This window comes from Schistocerca americana, chromosome 6, assembly GCF_021461395.2.
Source record: "Schistocerca americana isolate TAMUIC-IGC-003095 chromosome 6, iqSchAmer2.1, whole genome shotgun sequence".
In the NCBI taxonomy this organism is placed as follows: domain Eukaryota; kingdom Metazoa; phylum Arthropoda; class Insecta; order Orthoptera; family Acrididae; genus Schistocerca; species Schistocerca americana.
The window spans coordinates 119,986,651-120,010,691 of record NC_060124.1 but is presented as its reverse complement, the minus strand read 5'-3'; the positions used below and the strand labels follow the sequence as shown (position 1 = coordinate 120,010,691).

At 38.3% G+C, this 24,041-nt stretch overlaps 1 protein-coding gene across 1 annotated transcript in view; it reads left to right on the top strand.

Moving 5' to 3' along the window:
• LOC124620004 (dynein beta chain, ciliary-like) overlaps positions 1–24,041 on the top strand; it is a 588,564-nt gene that overhangs the window by 335,448 nt on the left and 229,075 nt on the right. Inside the window, exon 21 of the mRNA XM_047146668.1 lies at positions 18,160–18,384. Within this exon, the coding sequence (XP_047002624.1) occupies positions 18,160–18,384 (225 nt within the window). The remainder of the gene's footprint in view (positions 1–18,159; positions 18,385–24,041) is intronic.

The window sequence follows — 24,041 nt, the reverse complement described above, 5'->3', positions numbered from 1 at the left end:
CCAGTACCCTGTTGTTAAGGCACCTATTATCCTCTACTCCACAACTAACAAGCTAAAGATAGGTACAAAAAACCTTTACGTAATACTAGGCAGGCTTTAACAGGATGACTACATCGACCACTCAACATCAACATCTGCTGTTAAACATTCTATTTGACTCCTGTTCTGTACCTGCTTGTACTCAATTCCTTAGGCAGATTTCTTTTATGCACTTAGATGTGTACATTATATGTGACTACTCCACCTGTGTTGGGAAATCAGGGTGCTAGTGCTTGCCACATCCATTGCTACATGTTCTGCTGTGGCAGTGTTAAATACTGAGTAGGAATTTATGGGACTCATCGACCTAGGGTCTACATTCAGGTTGCAGAAAACCAGGAGTTCCCAAAGAATGGATGGGCTTCATCATCAGTCATCTATCATTGTAAGTTCATAGACTGTGGTCCAGGAGTAGCTTTTTTGACTCTAATCAGAAAGATACTGAATCTCAGTCTATCACTGTCACTTCTTAAATTTTAAATGAAAATCGTCGGCAATGACAGATGAAGACTTTTAGTATAGGAAATCCCTCTTTCTGCCAGGCAGAGGAGTGGGTAAAAGTTCAGGGGATCCTTTCATTCTGCTCCTCCTGAAGGTGGAAGACAATGAGAAATCAGTGCATTAAAGATTCATAATACACTGATGAGCCAAAACATAGTGACCAACTGCTAAATAGTGAGTTGGACCACTTCTGGAACACAGCACAGTAATGATTCTGCCTGACATGAATTAAACATGTTCTTAGTAGGCTTCTGGAGTTTGTGACATCAGATGTCCACTTTGACCATGACCCTTAAATTATGGATCAGTAGTTTTTAGTCGTAGAGCTGGTGTCTAATAACGTCCCAGATATCTTTCTTTGAGATCATATCAGGTGAATTTGGTGGCAAACACATCAAAGTAAGTTCACTATCATGACCCTCAAACCACTGTAGCATGATTCTGGCCATGTGCCATGGACAGTTATTGTGCAGGAAGATGCCTACGCCACCAGAGAAGCTATCAAGTGTGAAGGGATGCAGATAGTCTACAATAATGTTCACACAGTTCACAGATGTCAGTATGGCCACAGGTCCCATGGAAGTCTAGGTGGATTTCTCCAGTAGCATAATATACCTTCCCCACCAGCCCACATCTATGGCACAATTCCTGTTTTGATCAGCCATTCGCATGGATGATGGTGTAGCCAGACACAACAATTAACCAAGTGCAACAAGAAATGTGATTCATCTATGTGAATCATGTCTGTGCTCTAAGGTCCAGTCTCTATGATTCTGTGTCTACCACAATAGTAATTGATGTTCTAATTAGGTCAACATGGGAACACATAGGGATTGTCTGCTATGGAGCCTTCAACACTGTGGTGTGAACTATATGAAACACTTGTGTCTGTTGCAGCACTGTAGTATGTCATGAGATCTGTCACAGATCGCCACTACCTCTGGCTTACTGAGTAGGGAAGCCTCTGATCTCCATTTTTTGTGATCAGACTTGACAACACCTTGTCACCTACTCATGAGTTCACTGTTCTTCAAACATTTTCTAAAGACACTCAAGACAGTAGCATGAGAACAGCCAACCAGCTTTGCCATGTCTGGGATCTACATCTACATCGATACTCTGCAAATCACATTTAAGTGCCTGGCACTTCACAAGTCTCTATTATTCCAATCTCATATAGCGTGTGGATAGATTGAACACCTATATCTTTCCGTACGAGCTGTGATTTCCCTTATTTTATCATAGTGATCGTTTCTCCCTATGTAGGTCGGTGTCAACAAAATACTTTCGCCTGGGAGGAGAAAGTTGGTGATTGGAATTTCGTGAAAAGATTCCGCCACACTAAAAAAGCCATTGTTTTAAATATGTCCACCCCAAATCCTGTATCATTTCAGTGACACTCTCTCCCCTATTTCGCGATAATGTAAAACGTGCTACCCTTCTTTGAACTTCTTCGAAGTACTCCATCAATCCTATGTGGTAAGGATCCCACACCACACAGCAGTATTCTAAAAGAGAATGAACAAGTGTTGTATAGGCAGTCTCCTTAGTAGATCTGTTACATTTTTAAATGTCCTGCCAATAAAATGCTGTCTTTGGTTAGCCTTCCCCACAACATTTTCTATGTGTTCCTGCCAATTTAAGTTGTTCATAATTATAATTTCTAGGTATTTAGTTGCATTTACACCCTTTAGATTTGACTGATTTATCATGTAACCAAAGTTTAACGGGTTCCTTTTAGCACTCATGCAGATGACCTCACACTTTTCATTATTTAGGGTCAACTGTAAATTTTTGTACCATACAGATATCTTTTCTAACTCATTTTGCAATTTGTTTTGATCTACTGATGAATTTACTAGTCGATAAATGACAGCATCATCTGAAAACAATCTAAGACAGCTGCTCAGATTGTCTCCCAAATTGTTTATATAGATAAGGAACAGCAAAGGGCCTATAACACTACCTTGGGGAATGCCAGAAATCACTTCTGTTTTACTCAATGAGTTTCCACATAACTGAGACGATATTCCATAAGCACTCAATTTCACTACAGGCTGCTTGTGTGGTACAGTGTCAAAAGCCTTCCAGAAATCCAGAGATATAGAATCAATCTGAAATCCCTTGTCAGTAGCACTCAACACTCCATGCGAGCAAAGAGCTAGTTGTGTTTCACAAGAACGATGTTTTCTAAATCCATGTTGACTGTGTGTCAATAGACCATTCTCTTCAAGGTAATTCATAATGTTCAAACACAATATATATTCAAAAATCCTGCTGCATATCAACATTAATAATATGGGCCTATAATTTAGAGGATTGCTCCTACTACCTTTCTTGAATACTGGTGTGACCTGGCAACTTTCCAGTCTTTGGGTATGGATCATTCGTCAAGTGAACAGTTGTATACAATTGTTAAGTGTGGAGCTATTGCATCAGCATACTCTGAAATGAACCTAATTGGTATAGAGTCTGGACCAGAAGACAGTGATTTAAGTTGCTTCACTACTCTGAGGATATCTCATTCTATGTTACTCATGTTGGCAGCTGTTTTTGATTCATATTTTTGGTGGAGGAATTTCAGAAGGTTGTGTTTAGCAACTCCGCTGTGGCAGCACTGTCTTCGATATTATCTCCATTGCTATTTCACGGAGAAGGTTGATTGTGTCTTGTTGCTAGCATACTTCACATATGATCAGAATCTCTTTGGATTTTCTGCCAGGTTTCGAGACAAAGTCTCATTGTAGAAACTATTATAAGCATCTTGTATTTTGCTGAATTTCAAGATTCTGTAAAAAATCATCAGTCTTGGAGATTTTGCATGTGTTTAAATTTGGCATGTTTGTTTCATTGTTTCTGCAACAGTGTTCTGACCCATTTTGTGTACCAAGGAGGATCAGCTCATCGTTTGTTAATTTATTTGGTATAAATCTCTCAATTGCTGCCAATACTATTTCTTTGAATTCAAGCCTCATCTGGTCTACAAATATATTGTTAATTTGGAAGGAGTATAATTGGTCTCTCAGAAAGGCGTCAAGAGAATTTTTATCTGCTTTTTTGAATAGGTATATTTTGTGCATACTTTTGGAGGATTTGGGGGTTACAATATTCCATCTCACTACGACAATCCTGTGTTCACTAATCCCTGTATCCATTTTGATGCTCGTTATTAACTCAGGATTATTTGTTGCTAAGAGGTCAAGTGTGTTCTCACAACCATTTACTATTCACGTCGGCTCATGAACTATCTACTCGAAATAATTTTCAGAGAATGCATTTAGCACAATGTTGGATGATGTTTTATGTGTACATCTGAATTAAACCTGTATTTTTGCCAGCATATCGAGGGTAAATTAAAGTCACCGCCAACTATCATTGTATGAGTCAGGTACGTCTTTGAAATCGAACTCAAGTTCTCTTTTAAACTTTCAGCAATTGTATCATCTGAATTGGGAGGTTGGCAAAAGGATCCAATTATTATTATATTCTGGTTGCCAACAAGGCATTGGGCCGTAACGATCTACCTTTTGCAAAAGTGTGTTAATGGGTTTTCATGTGTGTGGCCCCTGTAATTACTAAAATGATTTTTCATTTGTCTTTGCTCCATTAAGTGGCATTCAGTCTTGCGGTCATAATGTTTACATTCCTCAGTGTATGTGTCCACAGGAAATGCACCCTGTAATTAAAAATGCATCATAATGACTTTGATTGCAGATAGCATGCCGTTCAGATCTCTGGGAGAGGATTCCAAAGTTGAAGGTGACCATAAGAAAGACATTGAAAACTCAACCAGAGGTTAACGTTCTGTGATTTGGACTGGAATTTATGGTGTCTGACTGTTCTTGAGAAGGAAGAAAGTCTAAAAAGAGAAATCAAAAACTCTGTTAACATATAGTATGATTCAGTGGAGAGAAGTAGAAAGAAGATAGGAATTTCTTGTCAAATGAATGTAGAATAATATCAACAAAAGCAGAAAATAGTATTGACTGTTTTTCTGTAGCTGTTGTGGGACTTAGACATACAGTAAGGGAAAAATCTCTCCACTGGTTTGAGTAGGCCATGAGTCATTTAGTAATGAGAAGATGATAATGATTAGTGGGGTGCAAAAAACATTAAGAAAACATACCTCTTTACCTCTTATACATTTACAAGGACTGATGAGGTTGGCAGGGGTTCTCAAACCATTCAGACAACTTTTTAATAAGTCACTAGAAGAAGAGACAGTCACATCTGAAGTCAATGAGACAGCTCTGCAATAAGGTCCTTCTGGACAGTTAATAAGCACATAGTTCTATACATAATGAATTTTTCATCCTGCAGCTGAGTGTACACTGTTTTGAAAGTTTTTGACAGATGAAAATTGTGCACTGGACTAGGACTCAATTTCAGAAAATGAAAATTGTGCACTGGTCTAGGACTCTATTTCAGAACCTTGCCTTTTGTGGGCAGTGTTCTTACCATCTGAGCTATCAAGGCACAGTTTATCAGATGCAATATTATCCATTTCTGACTACTTAGGCTTACAAATCTTGTTCAAGGCTCTTTTAATTTGCAACTTGCATGAAATTTATTCCTTGTCTTATTTCTTGCAACCGTTTCCACTTTTATTCGAAAGCTGAAAGAATCCAAACTTCTGTAATGTATCTGTTAGCTTCATGTTGTTGACTCACTGTTACTTCATATCCTCATGTTGTAACCTCACTCAAGTCCAAATCCAAAAGCATGGTCATCAGAGAAATATCCCTAAAAGCAAATTTATTATTAACACCACTGTGCAGTGTACAGTCAGAACAGGACTGAACTTCTGGATGGAGAGTGAAGCTATTTATACAAACATCAAATGTTCCACAATATACGAACATTTCAAACATAAGATATTTCACGAAACTTCCAGAAACAATGATAACAAATATTTGCTGGTGGTTGGGTTTGAAGTGGTGACCCACAACACATCAGCCAGTGAGACTAACTGCTATGCCAGATAGTATGCACTAAAGCTTGTGGCATTGCTCCCTCTCCTGGAGAAACAGCAATTCACAGTTTCAGGAAGTCTCATTGAAGCCTTTTCAGAAGCTCTCATTGGAGCCAACTACAGCCTCCTGGATCTGGATCTTTCCAGTGTTCCTGTACATGGTGCCAGTGGTTGATCCTAATATTCTGGTCATCTTGTTACATACTTCTTAACAAGATGAATGTCGGAGGTAGGTAGCCCCTCTTGTTAGAGTTTCATGGTTATTGACTGGGTCTTCAGTTTCCATGAACCTTTCTGATAGTACTACTTTCCAAATGGGCATAAAATTCCATACAAAGTCTTCCAGGCAGTACCTCATTGCTCGGTCTTTCTCCTGGATGTCCAGGATCTGTATGCAAACAAGCTACCCTCCTCCTTTGGTCCTGGTGACGAGGTTTTCCACAAAGTCATCCTGAGTTTTGTCTGGTCAAAATGGGAGGAACAGTGTATTTGTTACTTTTCCAGCCCAATTACTTTGGAGCAGAAAGAACAGTCTGAAGCCTCTGTAGGGTTGCTTTGGAGTGCTAATTGTGAATGTCATGATGGGCAGTACTGTATCCCAGTCTCTGCTCACTATCAGTATACATTTGAGAGCATGTCTGCCAGTGTCTTAATGAAGCATTCTGTGTTGCAAGTTGAAATTACCTCTGACACTAGCCTCAACTGGAAAACTTTTCCGTGAACAGAGATCAATGCACAGGGTGCTCCTTGCTTCAAAATGATGTCTTCTACAAGGAATTTTGCAGTTTCCCTATCTTTGGCAGTTGGCACAGCTACGGTGACAGCAGAGTGGGTGAGATAGTCAGTGCTGACTATTTTATCCTACGATTCCCATTTGTCAATTTTTTAGTTTTCCCCGTAGGTTGATTCCAATTCTGTGGAATTATGCTGCTTCAGGCAGGATTGGTACCAAATGCACCAGATGTGATTGCAGCATATACTTCCATCGTTGGCCTTCCTTACAGTGGTTGGCATAGTGTCTTAACAGCTTGTTCAGTTTTTAATTAGCCCTGAGGTGAGAGGGAGAGAGCAAGTGTGGAAGCTTGACCATTGACACAAGCTTTCTTCATATCATAAGGCCATTTAACATAATGCCCAACAAAGTGACAATAATGATAACAAACTGTTCACAGCGTAATGACTATTGCAGCGCCACACATTGGCACATCCATAAGTTGACAGCAATTGGAAAACGTTACGAAAACTTTTGAACAACAACCAAAAATACCTGATCAAAATGTCACCAACATCAAAACAAGATGAATTATTCCTGGTGGAGGCGGTGACTGCTAATGAACGGAGTATGGGGACTGTACAATCTGATCTTCCTGTGTCCTGCACACTGTCCAAAACAAATATTCTGTGGTAAATCCATTTTCTTTATTACACAGGTGGTACTTTTACCTGTCAGTTTTCTCACCATCATTTTACTTTAAAAATAAAGTGACATTAAGTTAGTAATTGTATTTATATCGGTGTGGGGTTTGTTTACTTGTAAGCATACCACCTGAAATGGCTTTGCATACCACTAGTGGTACACAAGCAGATTGCCAAATATGGTCAAACTTGATGATGGCCCAAACAACTGCAAGCACTCTTTATCACTTGTAAAGTAAACTCTCTCCTTTTCAGCATCTTCCTGAATTTGCTCTAGGACTACATCTGTTCCACAACTGTTAGCATTGGTGTCAAGTTCTGTGTTGGCATTGTTGTCATTTAATGCTGTGACAAGAGAAAATGTTAGTGCCCCTTAAGGACATCGAATGATCTTTCTTGCACCTTGTTCCAGGAAACTTTGGTGCCTTCCTGCAGTAGTCTTGCAAGGGATGTATCATGGTACAGAAATCCTATATGAATCACCAGTAGTACGAACACATTCAAAACTGTTTACTTCTATATTTGGTAATTATTATTGTTCTTGTGAAAAATGTATAGAAATGTGTAAAGCTTCATCTCTGACAACATTACAACATTAGAATACTGATTGAGGAAAAAAGGGGAGGTATTTATCACTCTTCCTATAAACCATGGAAATGCAAATTCTCTTGTATCTGGTTGTGATTATAACATCTAACAATTAATACAATAATGCTCCTGCATGCAACAGACATCTTACCTTGTCTTGCTGCTGCAACTATGAGAATATTGTGCATCCAGCAATGTGCTAAACTAATTCAAAAGAAATGCTGCAATCCATGCAGAGTGCAATGCATGCCCACAATAGAATGATCAGGGTGGGTTTGGGCAACATGCTTTAAGTGGCGAAAAAAATTGAAAGGAACCAATAAAAACTTCTAATTTACTATATTCTGAAAATTGAAAATTTAAACACTGACAGACATTACTCAGATCTTTCCTTTTCTTCCACAGTTTGATTACCAACAACTTTAAATATTCCAGTATGTCTGTAATCAATAATCACTTATCTGGTCATAACAAAGATACAAATGTTACTCTCAATGTATGCATACACAAATCTGATAAAATCACTCCAGTGCACAAGGAAGCAACAACTACATGCAGCAAAAAGGCAAATTACCAAAAATCCTCAACTAATACTAAAGTCTCCTCCAGTGCTACTAGCACAGTTGTGGCAGGCTGTGACCTAATTTGTCGGCAGCTTCTCTCCACTGCAGGCTGCGTCCAACTACTAACAACAATTGTTCGCTCACTACCACTCGCGACAATAATATCTCAGAGTTTATGTATGCACACCACAGCAGAATCACCACAGCAGAATCAATCAAACTTTCCAAATAAATACTAATTTACTGTATGATTAAATGATGATGGCGTCCTCTTGGGTAAAATATTCCGGAGGTAAGATAGTCCCCCATTCGGATCTCCGGGCGGGGACTACTCAAGAGGATGTTGTTATCAGGAGAAAGAAAACTGGCGTTCTACGGATTGGAGCGTGGAATGTCAGATCCCTTAATTGGGCAGGTAGGTTAGAATATTTAAAAAGGGAAATGGATAGGTTAAAGTTAGATATAGTGGGAATTAGTGAAGTTCGGTGGCAGGAGGAACAAGACTTCTGGTCAGGTGAATACAGGGTTATAAACACAAAATCAAATAGGGGTAATGCAGGAGTAGGCTTAATAATGAATAGGAAAACAGGAATGCGCGTACGCTACTACAAACAGCATAGTGAACGCATTATTGTGGCCAAGATAGATACGAAGCCCACACCTACTACAGTAGTACAAGTTTATATGCCAACTAGCTCTGCAGATGACGAAGAAATTGAAGAAACTTATGGTGAAATAAAAGAAATTATTCAGATAGTGAAGGGTGACGAAAATTTAATAGTCATGGGTGACTGGAATTCAGTAGTAGGAAAAGGAAGACAAGGAAACGTAGTAGGTGAATATGGATTGGGGTCAGAAATGAAAGAGGAAGCCACCTGGTAGAATTTTGCACAGAGCACAACTTAATCATGGCTAACACTTGGTTCAAGAATCATAAAAGAAGGCTGTATACATGGAAGAAGCCTAGAGATACTGACAGGTTTCAGGTAGATTATATAATGGTAAGACAGAGATTTAGGAACCAGGTTTTAAATTGTAAGACATTTCCAGGGGCAGATGTGGACTCTGACCACAATCTATTGGATATGACCTGTAGATTAAAACTGAAGAAACTGCAAAAAGGTGGGAATTTAACGAGATGGGACCTGGATAAACTGACTAAACCAGAGTTTGTACAGAGTTTCAGGGAGATCATAAGGGAACAATTGACAGGAATGGGGGAAAGAAATACAGAAGAAGAAGAATGGGTAGCTTTGAGGGATGAAGTAGTGAAGGCAGCAGACGATCAAGTAGGTAAAAAGATGAGGGCTAGTAGAAATCCTTGGGTAACAGAAGAAATACTGAATTTAATTGATGAAAGGAGAAAATATAAAGATGCAGTAAACGAAGCAGGCAAAAAGGAATGCAAACGTCTCACAAATGAGACAGACTGGAAGTGCAAAATGGCTAAGAAGGGATGGCTAGAGGACAAATGTAAGGATGTGGAGGCTTATCTCACTAGGGGTAAGATAGATACTGCCTACAGGAAAATTAAAGAGACCTTTGGAGAAAAGAGAACCACTTGTATGAACATCAAGAGCTCAGATGGAAACCCAGTTCTAAGCAGAGAAGGGAAAGCAGAAAGGTGGAAGGAGTATATAGAGGGTCTATTCAAGGGCGATGTACTTGAGGACAATATTATGGAAATGGAAGAGGATGTAGATGAAGATGAAATGGGAGATACAATACTGCGTGAAGAGTTTGACAGAGCACTGAAAACCTGAGTCGAAACAAGGCCCCGGGAGTAGACAACATTCCATTGGAAGTACTGACGGCCTTGGGAGAGCCAGTCCTGACAAAACTCTACCATCTGGCGAGCAAGATGTATGAAACAGGCAAAATACCCTCAGACTTCAAGAAGAATATAATAATTCTAATCCCAAAGAAAGCAGGTGTTGACAGATGTGAAAATTACCGAACAATCAGTTTAATAAGCCACAGCTGCAAAGTACTAACGCGAATTGTTTACAGACGAATGGAAAAACTGGTAGAAGCCGACCTCGGGGAAGATCATTTTGGATTCCGTAGAAATGTTGGAACACATGAGGCAATACTGACCCTATGACTTATCTTAGAAGCTAGATTAAGGAAAGGCAAACCTACGTTTCTAGCATTTGTAGACTTAGAGAAAGCTGTTGACAATGTTGACTGAAATACTCTCTTTCAAACTCTGAAGGTGGCAGGGGTAAAATACAGGGAGCGAAAGGCTATTTACCATTTGTACAGAAACCAGATGGCAGTTATAAGAGTCAAGGGACATGAAAGGAAAGCAGTGGTTGGGAAGGGAGTGAGACAGGGTTGTAGTATCTCCCCGATGTTATTCAATCTGTATATTGAGCAAGCAGTAAAGGAAACAAAAGAAAAATTCGGAGTAGGTATTAAAAACTATGGAGAAGAAATAAAAACATTGAGGTTCACCGATGACATTGTAATTCTGTCAGAGGCAGCAAAGGACTTGGAAGAGCAGTTGAACGGAATGGATAGTGTCTTGAAAGGAGGATATAAGATGAACGTCAACAAAAGCAAAATGAGGATAATGGAATGTAGTGGAATTAAGTCGAGTGATGCTGAGGGAATTAGGTTAGGGAATGAGACACTTAAAGTAGTAAAGGAGTTTTGCAATTTGGGGAGCAAAATAACTGATGATGGTCAAAGTAGAGAGGATATAAAATGTAGACTGGCAATGGCAAGGAAAGCGTTTCTGAAGAAGAGAAATTTGTTAACATCGAGTATAGATTTAAGTGTGAGGAAGTCATTTCGGAAAGTATTTGTATGGAGTGTAGCCATGTACGGAAGTGAAACATGGACGATAAATAGTTTGGACAAGAAGAGAATAGAAGCTTTCGAAATGTGGTGCTACAGAAGAAAGCTGAAGATTAGATGGGTAGATCACATAACTAATGAGGAAGTATTGAATAGTATTGGGGAGAAGAGAAGTTTGTGGCACAACTTGACCAGAAGAAGGGACCAGTTGGTAGGACATGTACTGAGACATCAAGGGATCACCAATTTAGTATTGGAGGGCAGCGTGGAGGGTAAAAATCATAGAGGGAGACCAAGAGATGAATACACTAAGCAGATTCAGAAGGATGTAGGTTGCAGTAAGTACTGGGAGATGCACAGGATAGAGTAGCAGGGAGAGCTGCGGCAAACCAGTCTCAGGACTGAAGACCACAACAACAACAACAACAACAACAACTAATGTACAACTTTCAACATTAAGAGAAGTCTTCTCACATCAGGAATATGCCGAGATGATGGAAAATCTGTGACTGCTGCTATTTTCTCTGGTTCAGGATATATCCCATCATCAGTCACTAGATGTCTAGAGATTTTCATTTCTAGGGCCACAAATGAGCATTTTTTGGATTCAGGTAGAGGCCTGCATTCACGGTACTCTTCAGCATGATTGTCAGGTACCTTAGATGTTGTTACCTGAAATCCAGATACCAAATCAAGGTGTCCATTCAAGGTATTGAAGCAGGTTGTCCATCATATGTTTGAAGGTGGCTGAAGCAATACAGAGTCAAAATGTCATAACTTAAAACCCACAGAGGCCATCAGGATGTATGAAAGCTGTCTTTCTGCAGTCAACCTCAATTTTCCAGTAGCCTGTCTCGAGTCCATAGCTGAGAAATATGCTCCAAGCAGTCTAAGGTGTCATCAAAGCACAGCAATGAATAGACATCCTTTTTTGTGATTTTGTTCAGTCATTGGCAATCTGTACAGATGCCATTTTCCACCCTTCTTCTTTACAAGGACCACAGGAGGGGACCATGGACACTCTCAAGATTCAGTGATTTCATCCTCCAGTGGATTCTTCACTTCATTCCAAATTATCCATCACTCAGCTGGTAACACTATAAGAGTGTTGCCTAATTGGTGGGTCATCCCCAGTGTTGATATTGTGTTGTACAGTGAGCCGCTGGTCTATCTTTTCTACACTCTGGATTTGAAAGCATCCAAAAATTTGTGCAGAATGACTTATAAGTTGCTGACATTGCTCCTCACTCAAGCCAGATCCTATTGGCAGTTTGATAGTTGCTTGCTCTCATGCATTGTCTGTAGTGGTAGCAGAGCATAATTTTTCATTGATGATACTTAATTACCCTTTACAGACTGGTTCAGCTGTCCCTAAACATGTATATTTCTCGGTGAATTGTGGCTGCTCATGACAATTGATCCAAAGTTCACCTTGACAACTTAACAATGATTATGATTGTCACTGGCATGTAAATTTGTTTGTGAGTCTGAGAAGCTTTTTGCAATCAGCAAAAGCTCCACAGATTAAATAAGCAACTCAATTGATGACTAGACATCATCTCATTAATGATGGCAGGATAATAAGGTCTTCAACAGCAAACAACTGCCCGGAGCAATCTTGCTTGTTGGAATTGATTCATCATGCTGGAGCTCTGATGCAAAATCTATGACTACTTGTGGTGCCTGCAAGAAGTCCCATCAAGAACATCATCGTGATTACATTCTGTTAAACTGACAAATTTCTTAGGGGTATGTTACGCCTTTTATAGTTATTGTTACGATACAGGGTCCTGTTGGCTAGATGAATTTCCCATTTGTAACTTTAAACACAATCACTTTCATATTATGAAACATAGTTTTCTTTACTTGACAGTGATAAGCATCTAATGGTTTAATTCGTACCTAACTGGAAGAGTGCAGAAAGTTGAAATAAGTAGTTCTCGTAACATGCAAAGATCAGCACATTCCTCAAACTGGGGAACTATCAAGAATGGGGTTCCACAAGGGTCAGTCTTGGGTCCTTTGTTGTTCTTATTATATATTAATGACTTGCCATTCTATATTCATGAAGAGGCAAAGTTAGTTCTCTTCGCTGATGATACAAGTATAGTAATCACACCTGAGAAACAAGAATTAACTGATGAAATTGTCAATACTGTCTTTCAGAAAATTACTAAGTGGTTCCTTGTAAACGGACTCTCACTGAATTTTGATAAGACACAGTACATACAGTTCCATACAGTGAATGGTATGATGCCATTAATAAATATAGACCTTAATCAGAAGCATATAGCTAAGGTAGAATATTCCAAATTTTTAGGTATGTCCATTGATGAGAGATTAAATTGGAAGAAACACATTGATGATCTGCTGAAACGTTTGAGTTCAGCTACTTATGCAATAAGGGTAATTGCAAATTTTGGTGATAAACATCTTAGTAAATTAGCTTACTACGCCTATTTTCACTCATTGCTTTCATATGGCATCATATTTTGGGGTAATTCATCACTGAGAAATAAAGTATTTATTGCACAAAAGCGTGTAATCAGAATAATAGCTGGAGTCCACCCAAGATCATCCTGCAGACATTTATTTAAGGATCTAGGGATATTCACAGTAGCTTCTCAGTATATATACTCTCTTATGAAATTTGTTATTAACAACCAAACCCAATTCAAAAGTAACAGCAGTGTGCATAACTACAATACTAGGAGAAAGGACGATCTTCACTATTCAAGATTAAATCTAACTTTGGCACAGAAAGGGGTGAATTATACTGGCACTAAAGTCTTTGGTCACTTACCAAATAGCATCAAAAGTCTGACAGATAACCAACAAGTATTTAAGAAGAAATTAAAAGAATTTCTGAATGACAACTCCTTCTACTCCATAGAGGAATTTTTAGATATAAGTTAAGAAAAAAAAAACAAAAAAAACAAAAATATTAAAAAAAATAAGAAAAAATAAGAAAAAAAATAAAGAAAAACAAAAAACACAAAAAAATTGTTTTATTAACTTAAGTATGTTGTTAAATTAACCTAATTATGTCATGTATTGGAAAATTCGACTCGTTCCACATCATTACGAAATATCGTATTCATGATCCATGGAACTAGTATTAATCTAATCTAATCTAATCTAACATTAAAGAAAAGGTAGGCTGGGTCAAGTGCCCTCTGGACAGGTTGGCCATTGATGCTGATGTCAGTGAGATTTCCTGACATGTTGGTAACTATCATCCATCATGGAGGGTTTGTATCTTTGGTAGTCTCACCTCTTTGCATCAGAAAGAATTCTTGAAGTCAGCAGACAGACAAATAACTGGTATTTCTGTATAATGGTGGCAAATGGTTACAGCATGCAGGTAACAGCCTCATCCAGGACATGCCAATGGTTTACTTCTCACAAGTCAACTATAAAGGTCTACAGTTGACTAGTGCGAAGAGAACTGTTGTTATAGTTGACATCTGGTGATGCAGTAGCCGTCAAAAAACTCATGTTCTTTCTCTGCAATACAATATGACAAGTCTATGGTGTCCACAGTGGAAAAAACACCAGCATGTTGCCCCCAGGTATCCAAATGTCTGTTCTTCTATGGGGTATTAGTCTTGGCATAGGAGTTGGTTGTACCTGCAGTTATTGGGTGATGAGTTATTGTTCAAGGGCTACTACATAAGTCTGAGTCTATTCTTCCTGGCTCATTTGTTTGGTGGATTTTCTGCTGCATTTCATCAATGCAATGGCACCTCTTCATGAATTCCTCTGTTGTTATGACATTATTTATCAGAAGAGCTTGGTACATTCCTTTTGCAACTCCTTTCATCAAGAAAATGAGATGCTGTAATACTTGGATTCACAGTGTGACATAGGCTCAATACATTCTGTATGTAGGACAGTAGTGTCTCCCCATGACATTGGGCTATATTCTTCAGTTGTTTCTCTGCTAAGTGGACTTATTGTTGACTGTCATCCAATTTTCTGTCTGCAGTTCAGCCTGGAATTTATCCCAACTATTAAGCTTCTCTTTATTGCTCTCATACCTCTGCTGGCTTGTGCTGTCCAAGTAAAAGTACAGATCTGCCAAACACATCATGTCATCCCATCTGTTGTATTTGCTTATTCAGTCAAATCCTTTCCACAATTTCATTGGGTCCCAACTGGCATCTCTGATAAACACTTATGAATGCTTGATGTGCAGTTGATTTACTACTGGTTTGGAGCCTGTTGGTATAAAAAATATACTGACGGTGGGAATGATCTGCTGCTTGCATTTCAGTTTCTGTACATGTAGACTATGACATTTACATTGCTTCATTGGAGCCACAGTGATGTAGATATTTTGGAGTACCTAGTGTCTCCACCAAATGATATCATGTCATAACCAGACTCTAGTCCAAGTCCACAAGCAAGGTCATCCATGAAATACACCATTTAGCACTGAAAGCACATTTATTACAATCACCAGTGTACAGTCAGAACATGTTGCTAAGGTTGTTTAGAGTATGCTGCGGAAGTTTCATGGAATAACACTTATACATCCTCCATACAGGCCAGACCTCTCCCCATGCAATTTCAATATTTTTGGAGCTCTGATGAAAGAGATTCGAGGCCATCAGTATGCTTTCTGTGAAGAGATACATGCCTGGGTACAATTATGGTTCCATAGTCTAACAATACCACCACTTGCAAAGTAGATTAGAAATCAGATTAACAGTGTTGCTCACATAGCATATGTTCGCTTTATTTGGCAACAACTAAGTTATTGACTGTGGATGGTATCGTTAGAATAGAAATAACAAGGTCACTGTAAAAAAGTCATTAATTTGGCATTTATCTTGAATGGATTCCCATGTAGATTTCGTCAAAGTTGTTATGGCTCATCTTGTTGATTCTAGGGTGATTCCACTTTGACTGCTAGAAGGTCCAGATCTGTATTTTAGCAATATTTGAAGACCTAACAAATGCGTTTTTCAGGAAATTCTTAATGATCAAACAATCCCAGATCAGAACAATGGCATGGTAGAAATAATTTTTGACTTGGTGTTCACGATCCACATTTTTAATAAACTTATTGTAAATTCACATATACTTCTTCATAATTGTCACATCATCAAGAAAACAGATTTGTATCAGTCTACATATATTTAATTTCCACTTTAAGCAAACACAAAACTTGACTGTTCTTTTTACTAACCAAAATAACAACTTAACTTCTGCAAAGTGAAACAAAGACTGCTCTGTGTGCATTCATGCCAAAACGGTTACAAGTAAATCAATGATTATGACAGTCTCACCGAAATGAATACACACAAGAACCATGTCACTGTAATATATCGATACATCAGAGTAACTATACACTAATAAAACCAAATGTGAATATTGTCACAAAAATATGTCTGTTACTTCTCAGAAAAGTAGTTTGATATTACTGGTATCGAGAACTGGAGTTGGAGTGCCGTAATGGTCACATAAATAAAGAACCATTACAATACACAACTGTAAACTTTTTTCCATGAAGGCATTCACCATCATGTCTTGCTGTGGGATATATGTATTAACAGTTGTGGTGACTACTTTTAAAATAATGTTCAGTTTACTTACTTTTTTCCATCTGTCTTGTTTTCATTTGATTGGCCCTTATGTTTGTTATATTATTTTCAGACCTTTGGAATCATACTTAATATAATAATTCCAATCACATTCTTAACAGAATAATGTAAAGTTGCAATGTCAGTGTTGCCTCAAAATTAACCTTTCCTTTAGAAAATTATAAAATTACAAGAGACAGAAGGGCTAGCCAGTACTTACCTTCAGGAACCAATACGTTCATATAAAAGTATGAAAAAAGATAGTAGCTTTTGGAATTATGAGTTCGTTTCACATGGAGGGCGGAGGGATACGTAAAGAGAGGTTAAGAAAGAAGAGGGGAGTGCAGATATCTCAGACCCCAGGCAGGTGAGAGGTACTCACTTGTTGTGAGGACAAAAAGGGAAAATGACAATTTTGATTACCCCTTCCACTCCATTTGTCACACTAGTGGGTCTGCCTCATCCTGGGATCTTAGCAACCTGCTCCTCCTTTCTAGGTTCCCAGACACAACCCTCTTCCCTTCGTGAGGAAGGAATTAATAGTTCCACACGCTACGATAGTTTTTTTTTTTTGTGCTTTTATGTGTTGTCTATCAGCAGCACTTGGAATTTCATCATTTGAAGGTAAATATTGGCCAGACATTTTGTCTCATTGAAACTTTGTTTTCAATATTCTGTTAGACATATTTGTAGACAATATTGGTAACTTTTCCCCTTGCTTTAGCTGGGACTCCCTTTTTCACATTCTTTTTCATGTCACAAAGCCATCTTTGTCTATGCTGTAATTTGCCAAATAAATGTTTTAAATCAGTGACAGTAACTAAGAATATTGCATGGTAAATAGTGTGCCATCAGTTGGTGTTTACTACTTGCTCTGTGAGGAATTGGATTGTATCAGAGTCTCTGATTCAGAGCAGGTTAATTTTGTTACCAGTCCATATGGTAGTTGCATGTTTCTTTGCTTGAAAATAATTACCTAATGCTACATTTACCATGTTATAGCAGTTTTTGTCATGAACTAGTCAAAGATTCTATATCTTTAAAATCTAATTGAGATAATCAATCTAAACTTTGAATTAAAGAAAGCGAGTTTGGCCATGTTTACAACTAGATTACTCATATGCCTGAGGGGTGGACTTAATTTTAGTTTTAATTATCACCTAAAAAAATTAGTAGTTCATTTTTAAACAACGTAAAGTTCTGTATAGAATAACAGCAATATTATGAAAAGAATAGATTGCTGCTCACCATATACAGGAATCACTGAGTTGCAGACAGGCAGAACAAAAAGAGTGCTATTCATTTTAACTTTTGGCCAAAAGGCCTTGTTCTGAAGTAGAAAACACACACACACACATTCACACAAGCACAACTCATACACGCATCAGTACTGTCACTGTGTACCAGAACTGTGGACATGAACATGCAAAGAAACAAAAGATGAACTGGGCAACTTCATTTCTTTGCAGTGATAATTAAACCTTTATGTAGCTTGTCAGTAATAATTCCTTACTAAGCCATTATCCACTCATCCAGTCATTCATTTACATAAATCCTACATTATCACAGTGTGCAGATGAAAATATATCTACATTAGCAAAGTACATGGATGTTTTCACTTTCTGAATAACCAGATCATAAATAACCTTAATAATAGTGCACTGAATGGGTCATTTTTATATAATTTTAGCGTAGTGACCGAGAGAGACCAGAAGATCAAGTGTTAATGCGGGCCTTGAGAGATTTCAATATACCAAAGATAGTTACTGATGATGTACCTGTCTTCATGGGTCTCATTGGGGATCTGTTCCCTGCACTGGATGTTCCTAGGAAACGAGATCTAGATTTTGAAAAAATGGTGAAGCAAGCTGCTGTGGATAATAAACTCCAGCCTGAAGATAACTTTATTCTCAAGGTAAGGATACTGCTCTGATATGCAATAAGGGCTTCAATAGAAATAAACAGTTATATATCTGTACAAGGCTGCTATGTAGGCCTACTCTACTGTTGCTCTGTAGCTATTTTGTGTCATCTGTTTACCCTGCTTTATGTGCCTTCGTGTAAGAATTGTACCTTCCTGTCATAGTTGATGCCCATATGTATGCAACCATGTTCATATACACACAAGCACTCACATGTGTGCTCACACACACACACACACACACACACACACACACACACGCACATGTATAAACATTTTCCTTGGATCATCCTTACTCATCTATAAGATAGTATCAAACACCAACTAGGTGGTACATATGTAAGTATGTAAATACATAAAATTAGTTCCATCAGTTTCAAGAGTAGCAATTGCTGCTGTACTTCTTATAGAAAAATACCATTAAGGCTTTTATTTTATCTCATTAATTATTTTTGTACCAAAGAGAGAGTAACATTAACTTTTAAACACTTGTTTCTCATCCTCCTCTAGTTTATTCTTCTTCATATAGTCTCATTGTTGGGGACCTGCATTGACTGTATGACAGACAGTTAAACTCCTCTTTTTTTCCTCGTTGTTAACTTGCATTTAATTCTGCCTTCCCTTCTCTCATGGCATGGCATGTTCTGAAACTAATAATCGTATAGAAGCATTCACACAGTATTACATAAGCAAAATTAAAACAACTTGTATCATTGCTCAACATATACTCGTAATGACTCAGTATTCTGTTTCCTGCCAATTGTGCTACTTTTTAACTACACCATATACTAACTGTTTCTTATCACCACTGTAATTAATATGTCCCTAAATATTATGAAAGTTTGTAAAGATCAATGGAATTGCAAAAGTCATTTTGTGTAAGTTTGAATAGCAGTTATCTTTCTACATATTGGTTTTATAGTGAAATAATTTATAAGATCCTTTTGTACTTTTGGGTCATACAGACATTAAGAAATAAAGACAATATTAATTAGGACAGATTGCTACTCACCACATAGAGGAGGCACTGAGAGGCAGATAGGCATATTAAGAAAAGTACACTGACGGATATTATTCAGCTATCAGGCAAAGTCCTTATCAGATGAAGAAAACCATGCATGCAGAGACAGATTCATACATGAAAACTCACACACACACACGGCAACTATCATCTCCAAGGTATCGTGGCCCTACTGTGAAAAGTAGAAATCTCATCAGGGGTAGGGAGGGGGGGTGATAGTGGGTGTACAGAAGAGTAATTTGGGGGAAAGGGGAGGGATTCTTAGTAAGCATCTTTTCTTAACAGTGTTTCAAAGAGTTTTGTACTTAAAATATTTCCTTGAAGATTATGAGCAGTACAATTGTTGAAAATTTGTGTCTGGATGATACTGCTACTTTATTGATAATTGGAGAAGATTTAACCAGTGACATTCACAGATAAAAGGTGCTTTATTGTATATGGAACATGGAACTTTAATAGTGGCAATTATTTATGAGGGTGGTTCAAATGAAAAGCTTAAAAGTTCCGTAAAAATTTGAAAAGTTGTGTGATAGAGTTAATAGGTGGCAGTAGTATTCTTTGACATTCAGAAAGTGACAGACAGGTGGCAGAGTGATGCTACAATGCAGGAGAACATAGCAGCATCTACAACAAGAGGACCGCCCAGCTGTCAACAAGCACCATTATTGAACAACAATCTGTGATGTGTTTTTTGTGTAGTGAAGGCATCAAACCAATCGAAATCATCGCAGAATGACAGCACAGTATGATATTCATGTTTGTCATTGCAGCAAGTGTGTGAGGCATTAGAAGTTTGAAGGCAGTGTAACGTCTGTAGAGTACGCCCCAAGACTAGGGCAGACTCGTGGCATAGTAACAGACAGGAACATTGCATTAGTGGAGGTGCTTGTAATGGAGAACAGGCACATAACTCTGAACAGAATAGCCAAAAGTTTGAAGATTAGTATAGGTTCAGTGCAGAAAGTTGCTCATAATATACTGCAATTCAGTAAGGTGTCTTCAAGATGAGTGCCACATCAATTGACTGCTGAATTGAAATACCATATGTCAATGCCTTTGAAGAACTTTTGCATCATTTCCACATCCAAGGTGATGCATTTCTGCAAAAAATTGTTACAAGTGATGAGACTTGGATCCACTATCACCAACCAGAAGTGAAAAGGTCAAGCACAGAATGACACTACAGCTCACCACCAAAACCAAAAAAACCCAGCACTCAACCATTTGCTAGAAATGTCATGCTCATTCTATTCTGTGATGCAAATGGAGTAATTTTGGAGCATTACTTGGATAGGGGAATGAAAATAACCACTACTTCTTATTCAGACATGCTGAAAAATCAACTTCTCCCTACAATCAAATTAAACAACGAGGACTTCTGACTTGAGGTTTATTGCTACAGTGTAACAATGCATGACCACTTACAACCATAAGACAGTTCAGACTTTTCAGAAAATTAAATCCTCCTTATTCAGCAGACCTCACTCCTAGTAAATTTCATCTATTTGGGGCACTCAAAGAAGCAATGGGAAGCAGGCATTTCAGAAATGATGAAATGTCAGAAATGTCCTGCACAACTGGCTACACATGCAGTAATGGTATCTGTGCACTTCCGAAACAATAGAATATGTGCATTCAAGATGAGGGAGACTACATCAAAAAAATTAGGTTTAAGGTTTTTGTTCATTCAATTAAAAATACTATAACACTTTTAAGGTTTTCATTTGAATTGCCCTTGTATTTACAACTTATATTAAATAGATACATGTTTTGAAGTTTTACTGTCCTTCAAAGTAGACACCAGCATCATGTATAGCCATTGCCAATGATGTGGAGGTTGTAGTAAACCCTTAGCAGTACCAATTGTGTTGATAGTTCAAGTGGAGCAGTCTGCTGCCCAAGGAATCTCTGTGACAGTTCTGAAGCAAATGCCATGAAGTGCTTACTTCAATTGAGGAGCAAGTTGAAATCACAGTCTGGGGACTGTGATGGGTGATGCAGCACTTCCCAGCCCCTTATAAATGGAACAAGTCAGTCACAACCTGTGCCATATGTGCCTCAGCTTTGTCCTACAAAATGATGGGCAGGTCCTTGCATAAAGTGTCACCGTTTGTTTCTCTGAGCTGATCATGGGCTGTGTAACAAAAATGGATGTGTGGTTTGGTTATGACAAGAGGTAGCTCCCCACTAAGTTGTCAACTGTGCAAATGGTATGTTGTGCTGCAGCAATTAGCAACTCAATTTACCACTGATGGCAGAACACTGCTTTGCAGCATGCTATGCCATCACTACTACAGCCTCCAGCTGCAGAATTATGTTGGTAGTTGGCCCACACATTCCTTGGCTAGTATTGAGCTGATACTGCAACACAGTAGACAAACCCAAATTCACCAAGATAAAAATTGAAACTGCATGCCAAATTGTTTCATGTGCATCAACTTATAATTGCACACTTTAACTGAGCAACAGTCTTAGCCCCAGATATAACCAAAATTTTTAAAGAAACCCTCAGCTTGCTAGTATGTATGTTTCCCAGTCATACTGGCATTGGATGAGACATTAATTATCCAGCAATCAATTGGGATAATTGCAGTATTGTAATTGATGGACACCACACAACATCCTGTGAAACAATATTAAATGCATTCTTTGAAAGCTATGTAAAAACGAATGCACGGAAGCTCATTGATGATGCAAATACAGGGCAGTTTGAAAAATTGGTGGAATAACCACCAGATGTTTGCACTAGACAAAGAGATTCCCGTGTAATAATAGATCATCCTTTACAAGTAAACACAGAACACGTCAGTGCTCTGGGTAAAGATCTGTGGTGCAAATGTCTCTGTTGTTCCCATGTAGTGATTTGTGAATATCGAAAACATCAAGATTCAAGCAGTGGTTAAGTACTTCATAAAGAAAGGTGTGAAAGGAAATGAAGTTCATGCCAATTTTCAGAACCCACTGGGGGCTCTTATACTGTGCCACTTTTGGATAAGCAAAAGAATCATTAACAATGTGAGCAAAACTGTACGAGGATGTTCAGTAAATATATCTACATACCACAGTACCTGTTCTGGCCTCTGGCCCTGTGAAGGAGCGACACTTGATTCCTGCTGTTCTATGTTTTACTTGTTATGGGATCAGCACCAACACACAACCATTAACACTCCACACTAACGTGCTATGTGTCTTGTATTATGGTGGGCATGTGTCTTTATCAAACAACACTTCTGCTGAGCATACTACAAAACAGTGTTCACTGATTGGATCATGAATACTGCTTTAAGAAAGGACTCCACCTTAATAGTGTGTAATCCAAGCAACAAATCATCTTCGCCAGATGTAGCACTTCGGTGATATTCATTTCCAGTTTTGTGCTACTTGAAGCAGCTGCAATCGTACAGTGCTGCGCTTGAGTACTAGCCACACCAACTTCAAATGTAGTGTGCACTTGTACTATTTCCACAAGAGCATATTGTTAACACTGTACTGACTGTTTTCTATTAAAAGATTGTGGGACCTTGCCATATGATTGCACCTACAATTCAACAGTGCCAATGATTGTGGTTACTTTGACATTAGCCTTTTCTGTGTGTAGCTCCCATTATTAATGATGCATTTATTTCACTTAAACACATAAACCATTCATCAAATGAACTCATGAAAGTCTTCAAGTGTGTTAGTATACGAGTGATAAATTAATTTGCTCACTACTAGACTTGTAAGCAAAATGCTGTGTGGAATAAGTCTTGTACAATTATTTCTTCCAAACAAATGAAAAAACAAATTGATGATATTGTAATCTGTTATTGCCATTTTCCCTCATCATTATGATAATACTTTATTGTTTAAATGATATGAAAAATGTTCAATAAGAAGTGCAACACACTTTTTTTGTGGGACATAATTTCATGAAGTTCCAGTAGGTGGCAGCACTACACATAGCCTTCATTGTGGTGTCTGTAACAGGGGTGCATTCCAGGCAGAGAGCTGTCATTGAATTTCTTTTGGAGGAAAACCAGAGCAGCACAGATATTCATAGGCACTTGTAGTATGGAGTATGGAGACCTGACACTGACAAAGCGACTGTTATCACTTCAATAAAGTTGCACAAATCTGTCCAATCTCCTGTGTGCCAGCCAGTTGGGCACACACTTGTGAATGGAATGTGCACAGACACTCAAGTGAGGTGATCAACAGATTACAATCAAACACCTCACTACTCAACTAGATGTCTCTATTGGTAGCACTGACACATTCGTCCACCAGTTAGGGTCCTCAAAGGTGTGTGCCCACTGCCTTCCTTGTTGCTTAACAGAAGACCATAAAGAGCAATGAAGGACAAACTACGCAGAACTGCTTGCACATTATGAGGCAGATCATGACAGTTTTTCGCCGAACATCATTACAGGCAATGAAACATGATCATGGGGATGTACTAGCTAGTAAGTAAGGAGACCCGGGTTCAATTCCTGGCAATTGCAAAAATTTTAATTCATTTATTCAGCTTCCACCACTATCATAGATAAAGAAGAGACTTAACCGTATTTACTCGAATCTAAGCCACACCTGAAAAATGAGACTCGAAATCAAGGAAAAAAAATTTTTTCCCAAATCTAAGCCGCACCTG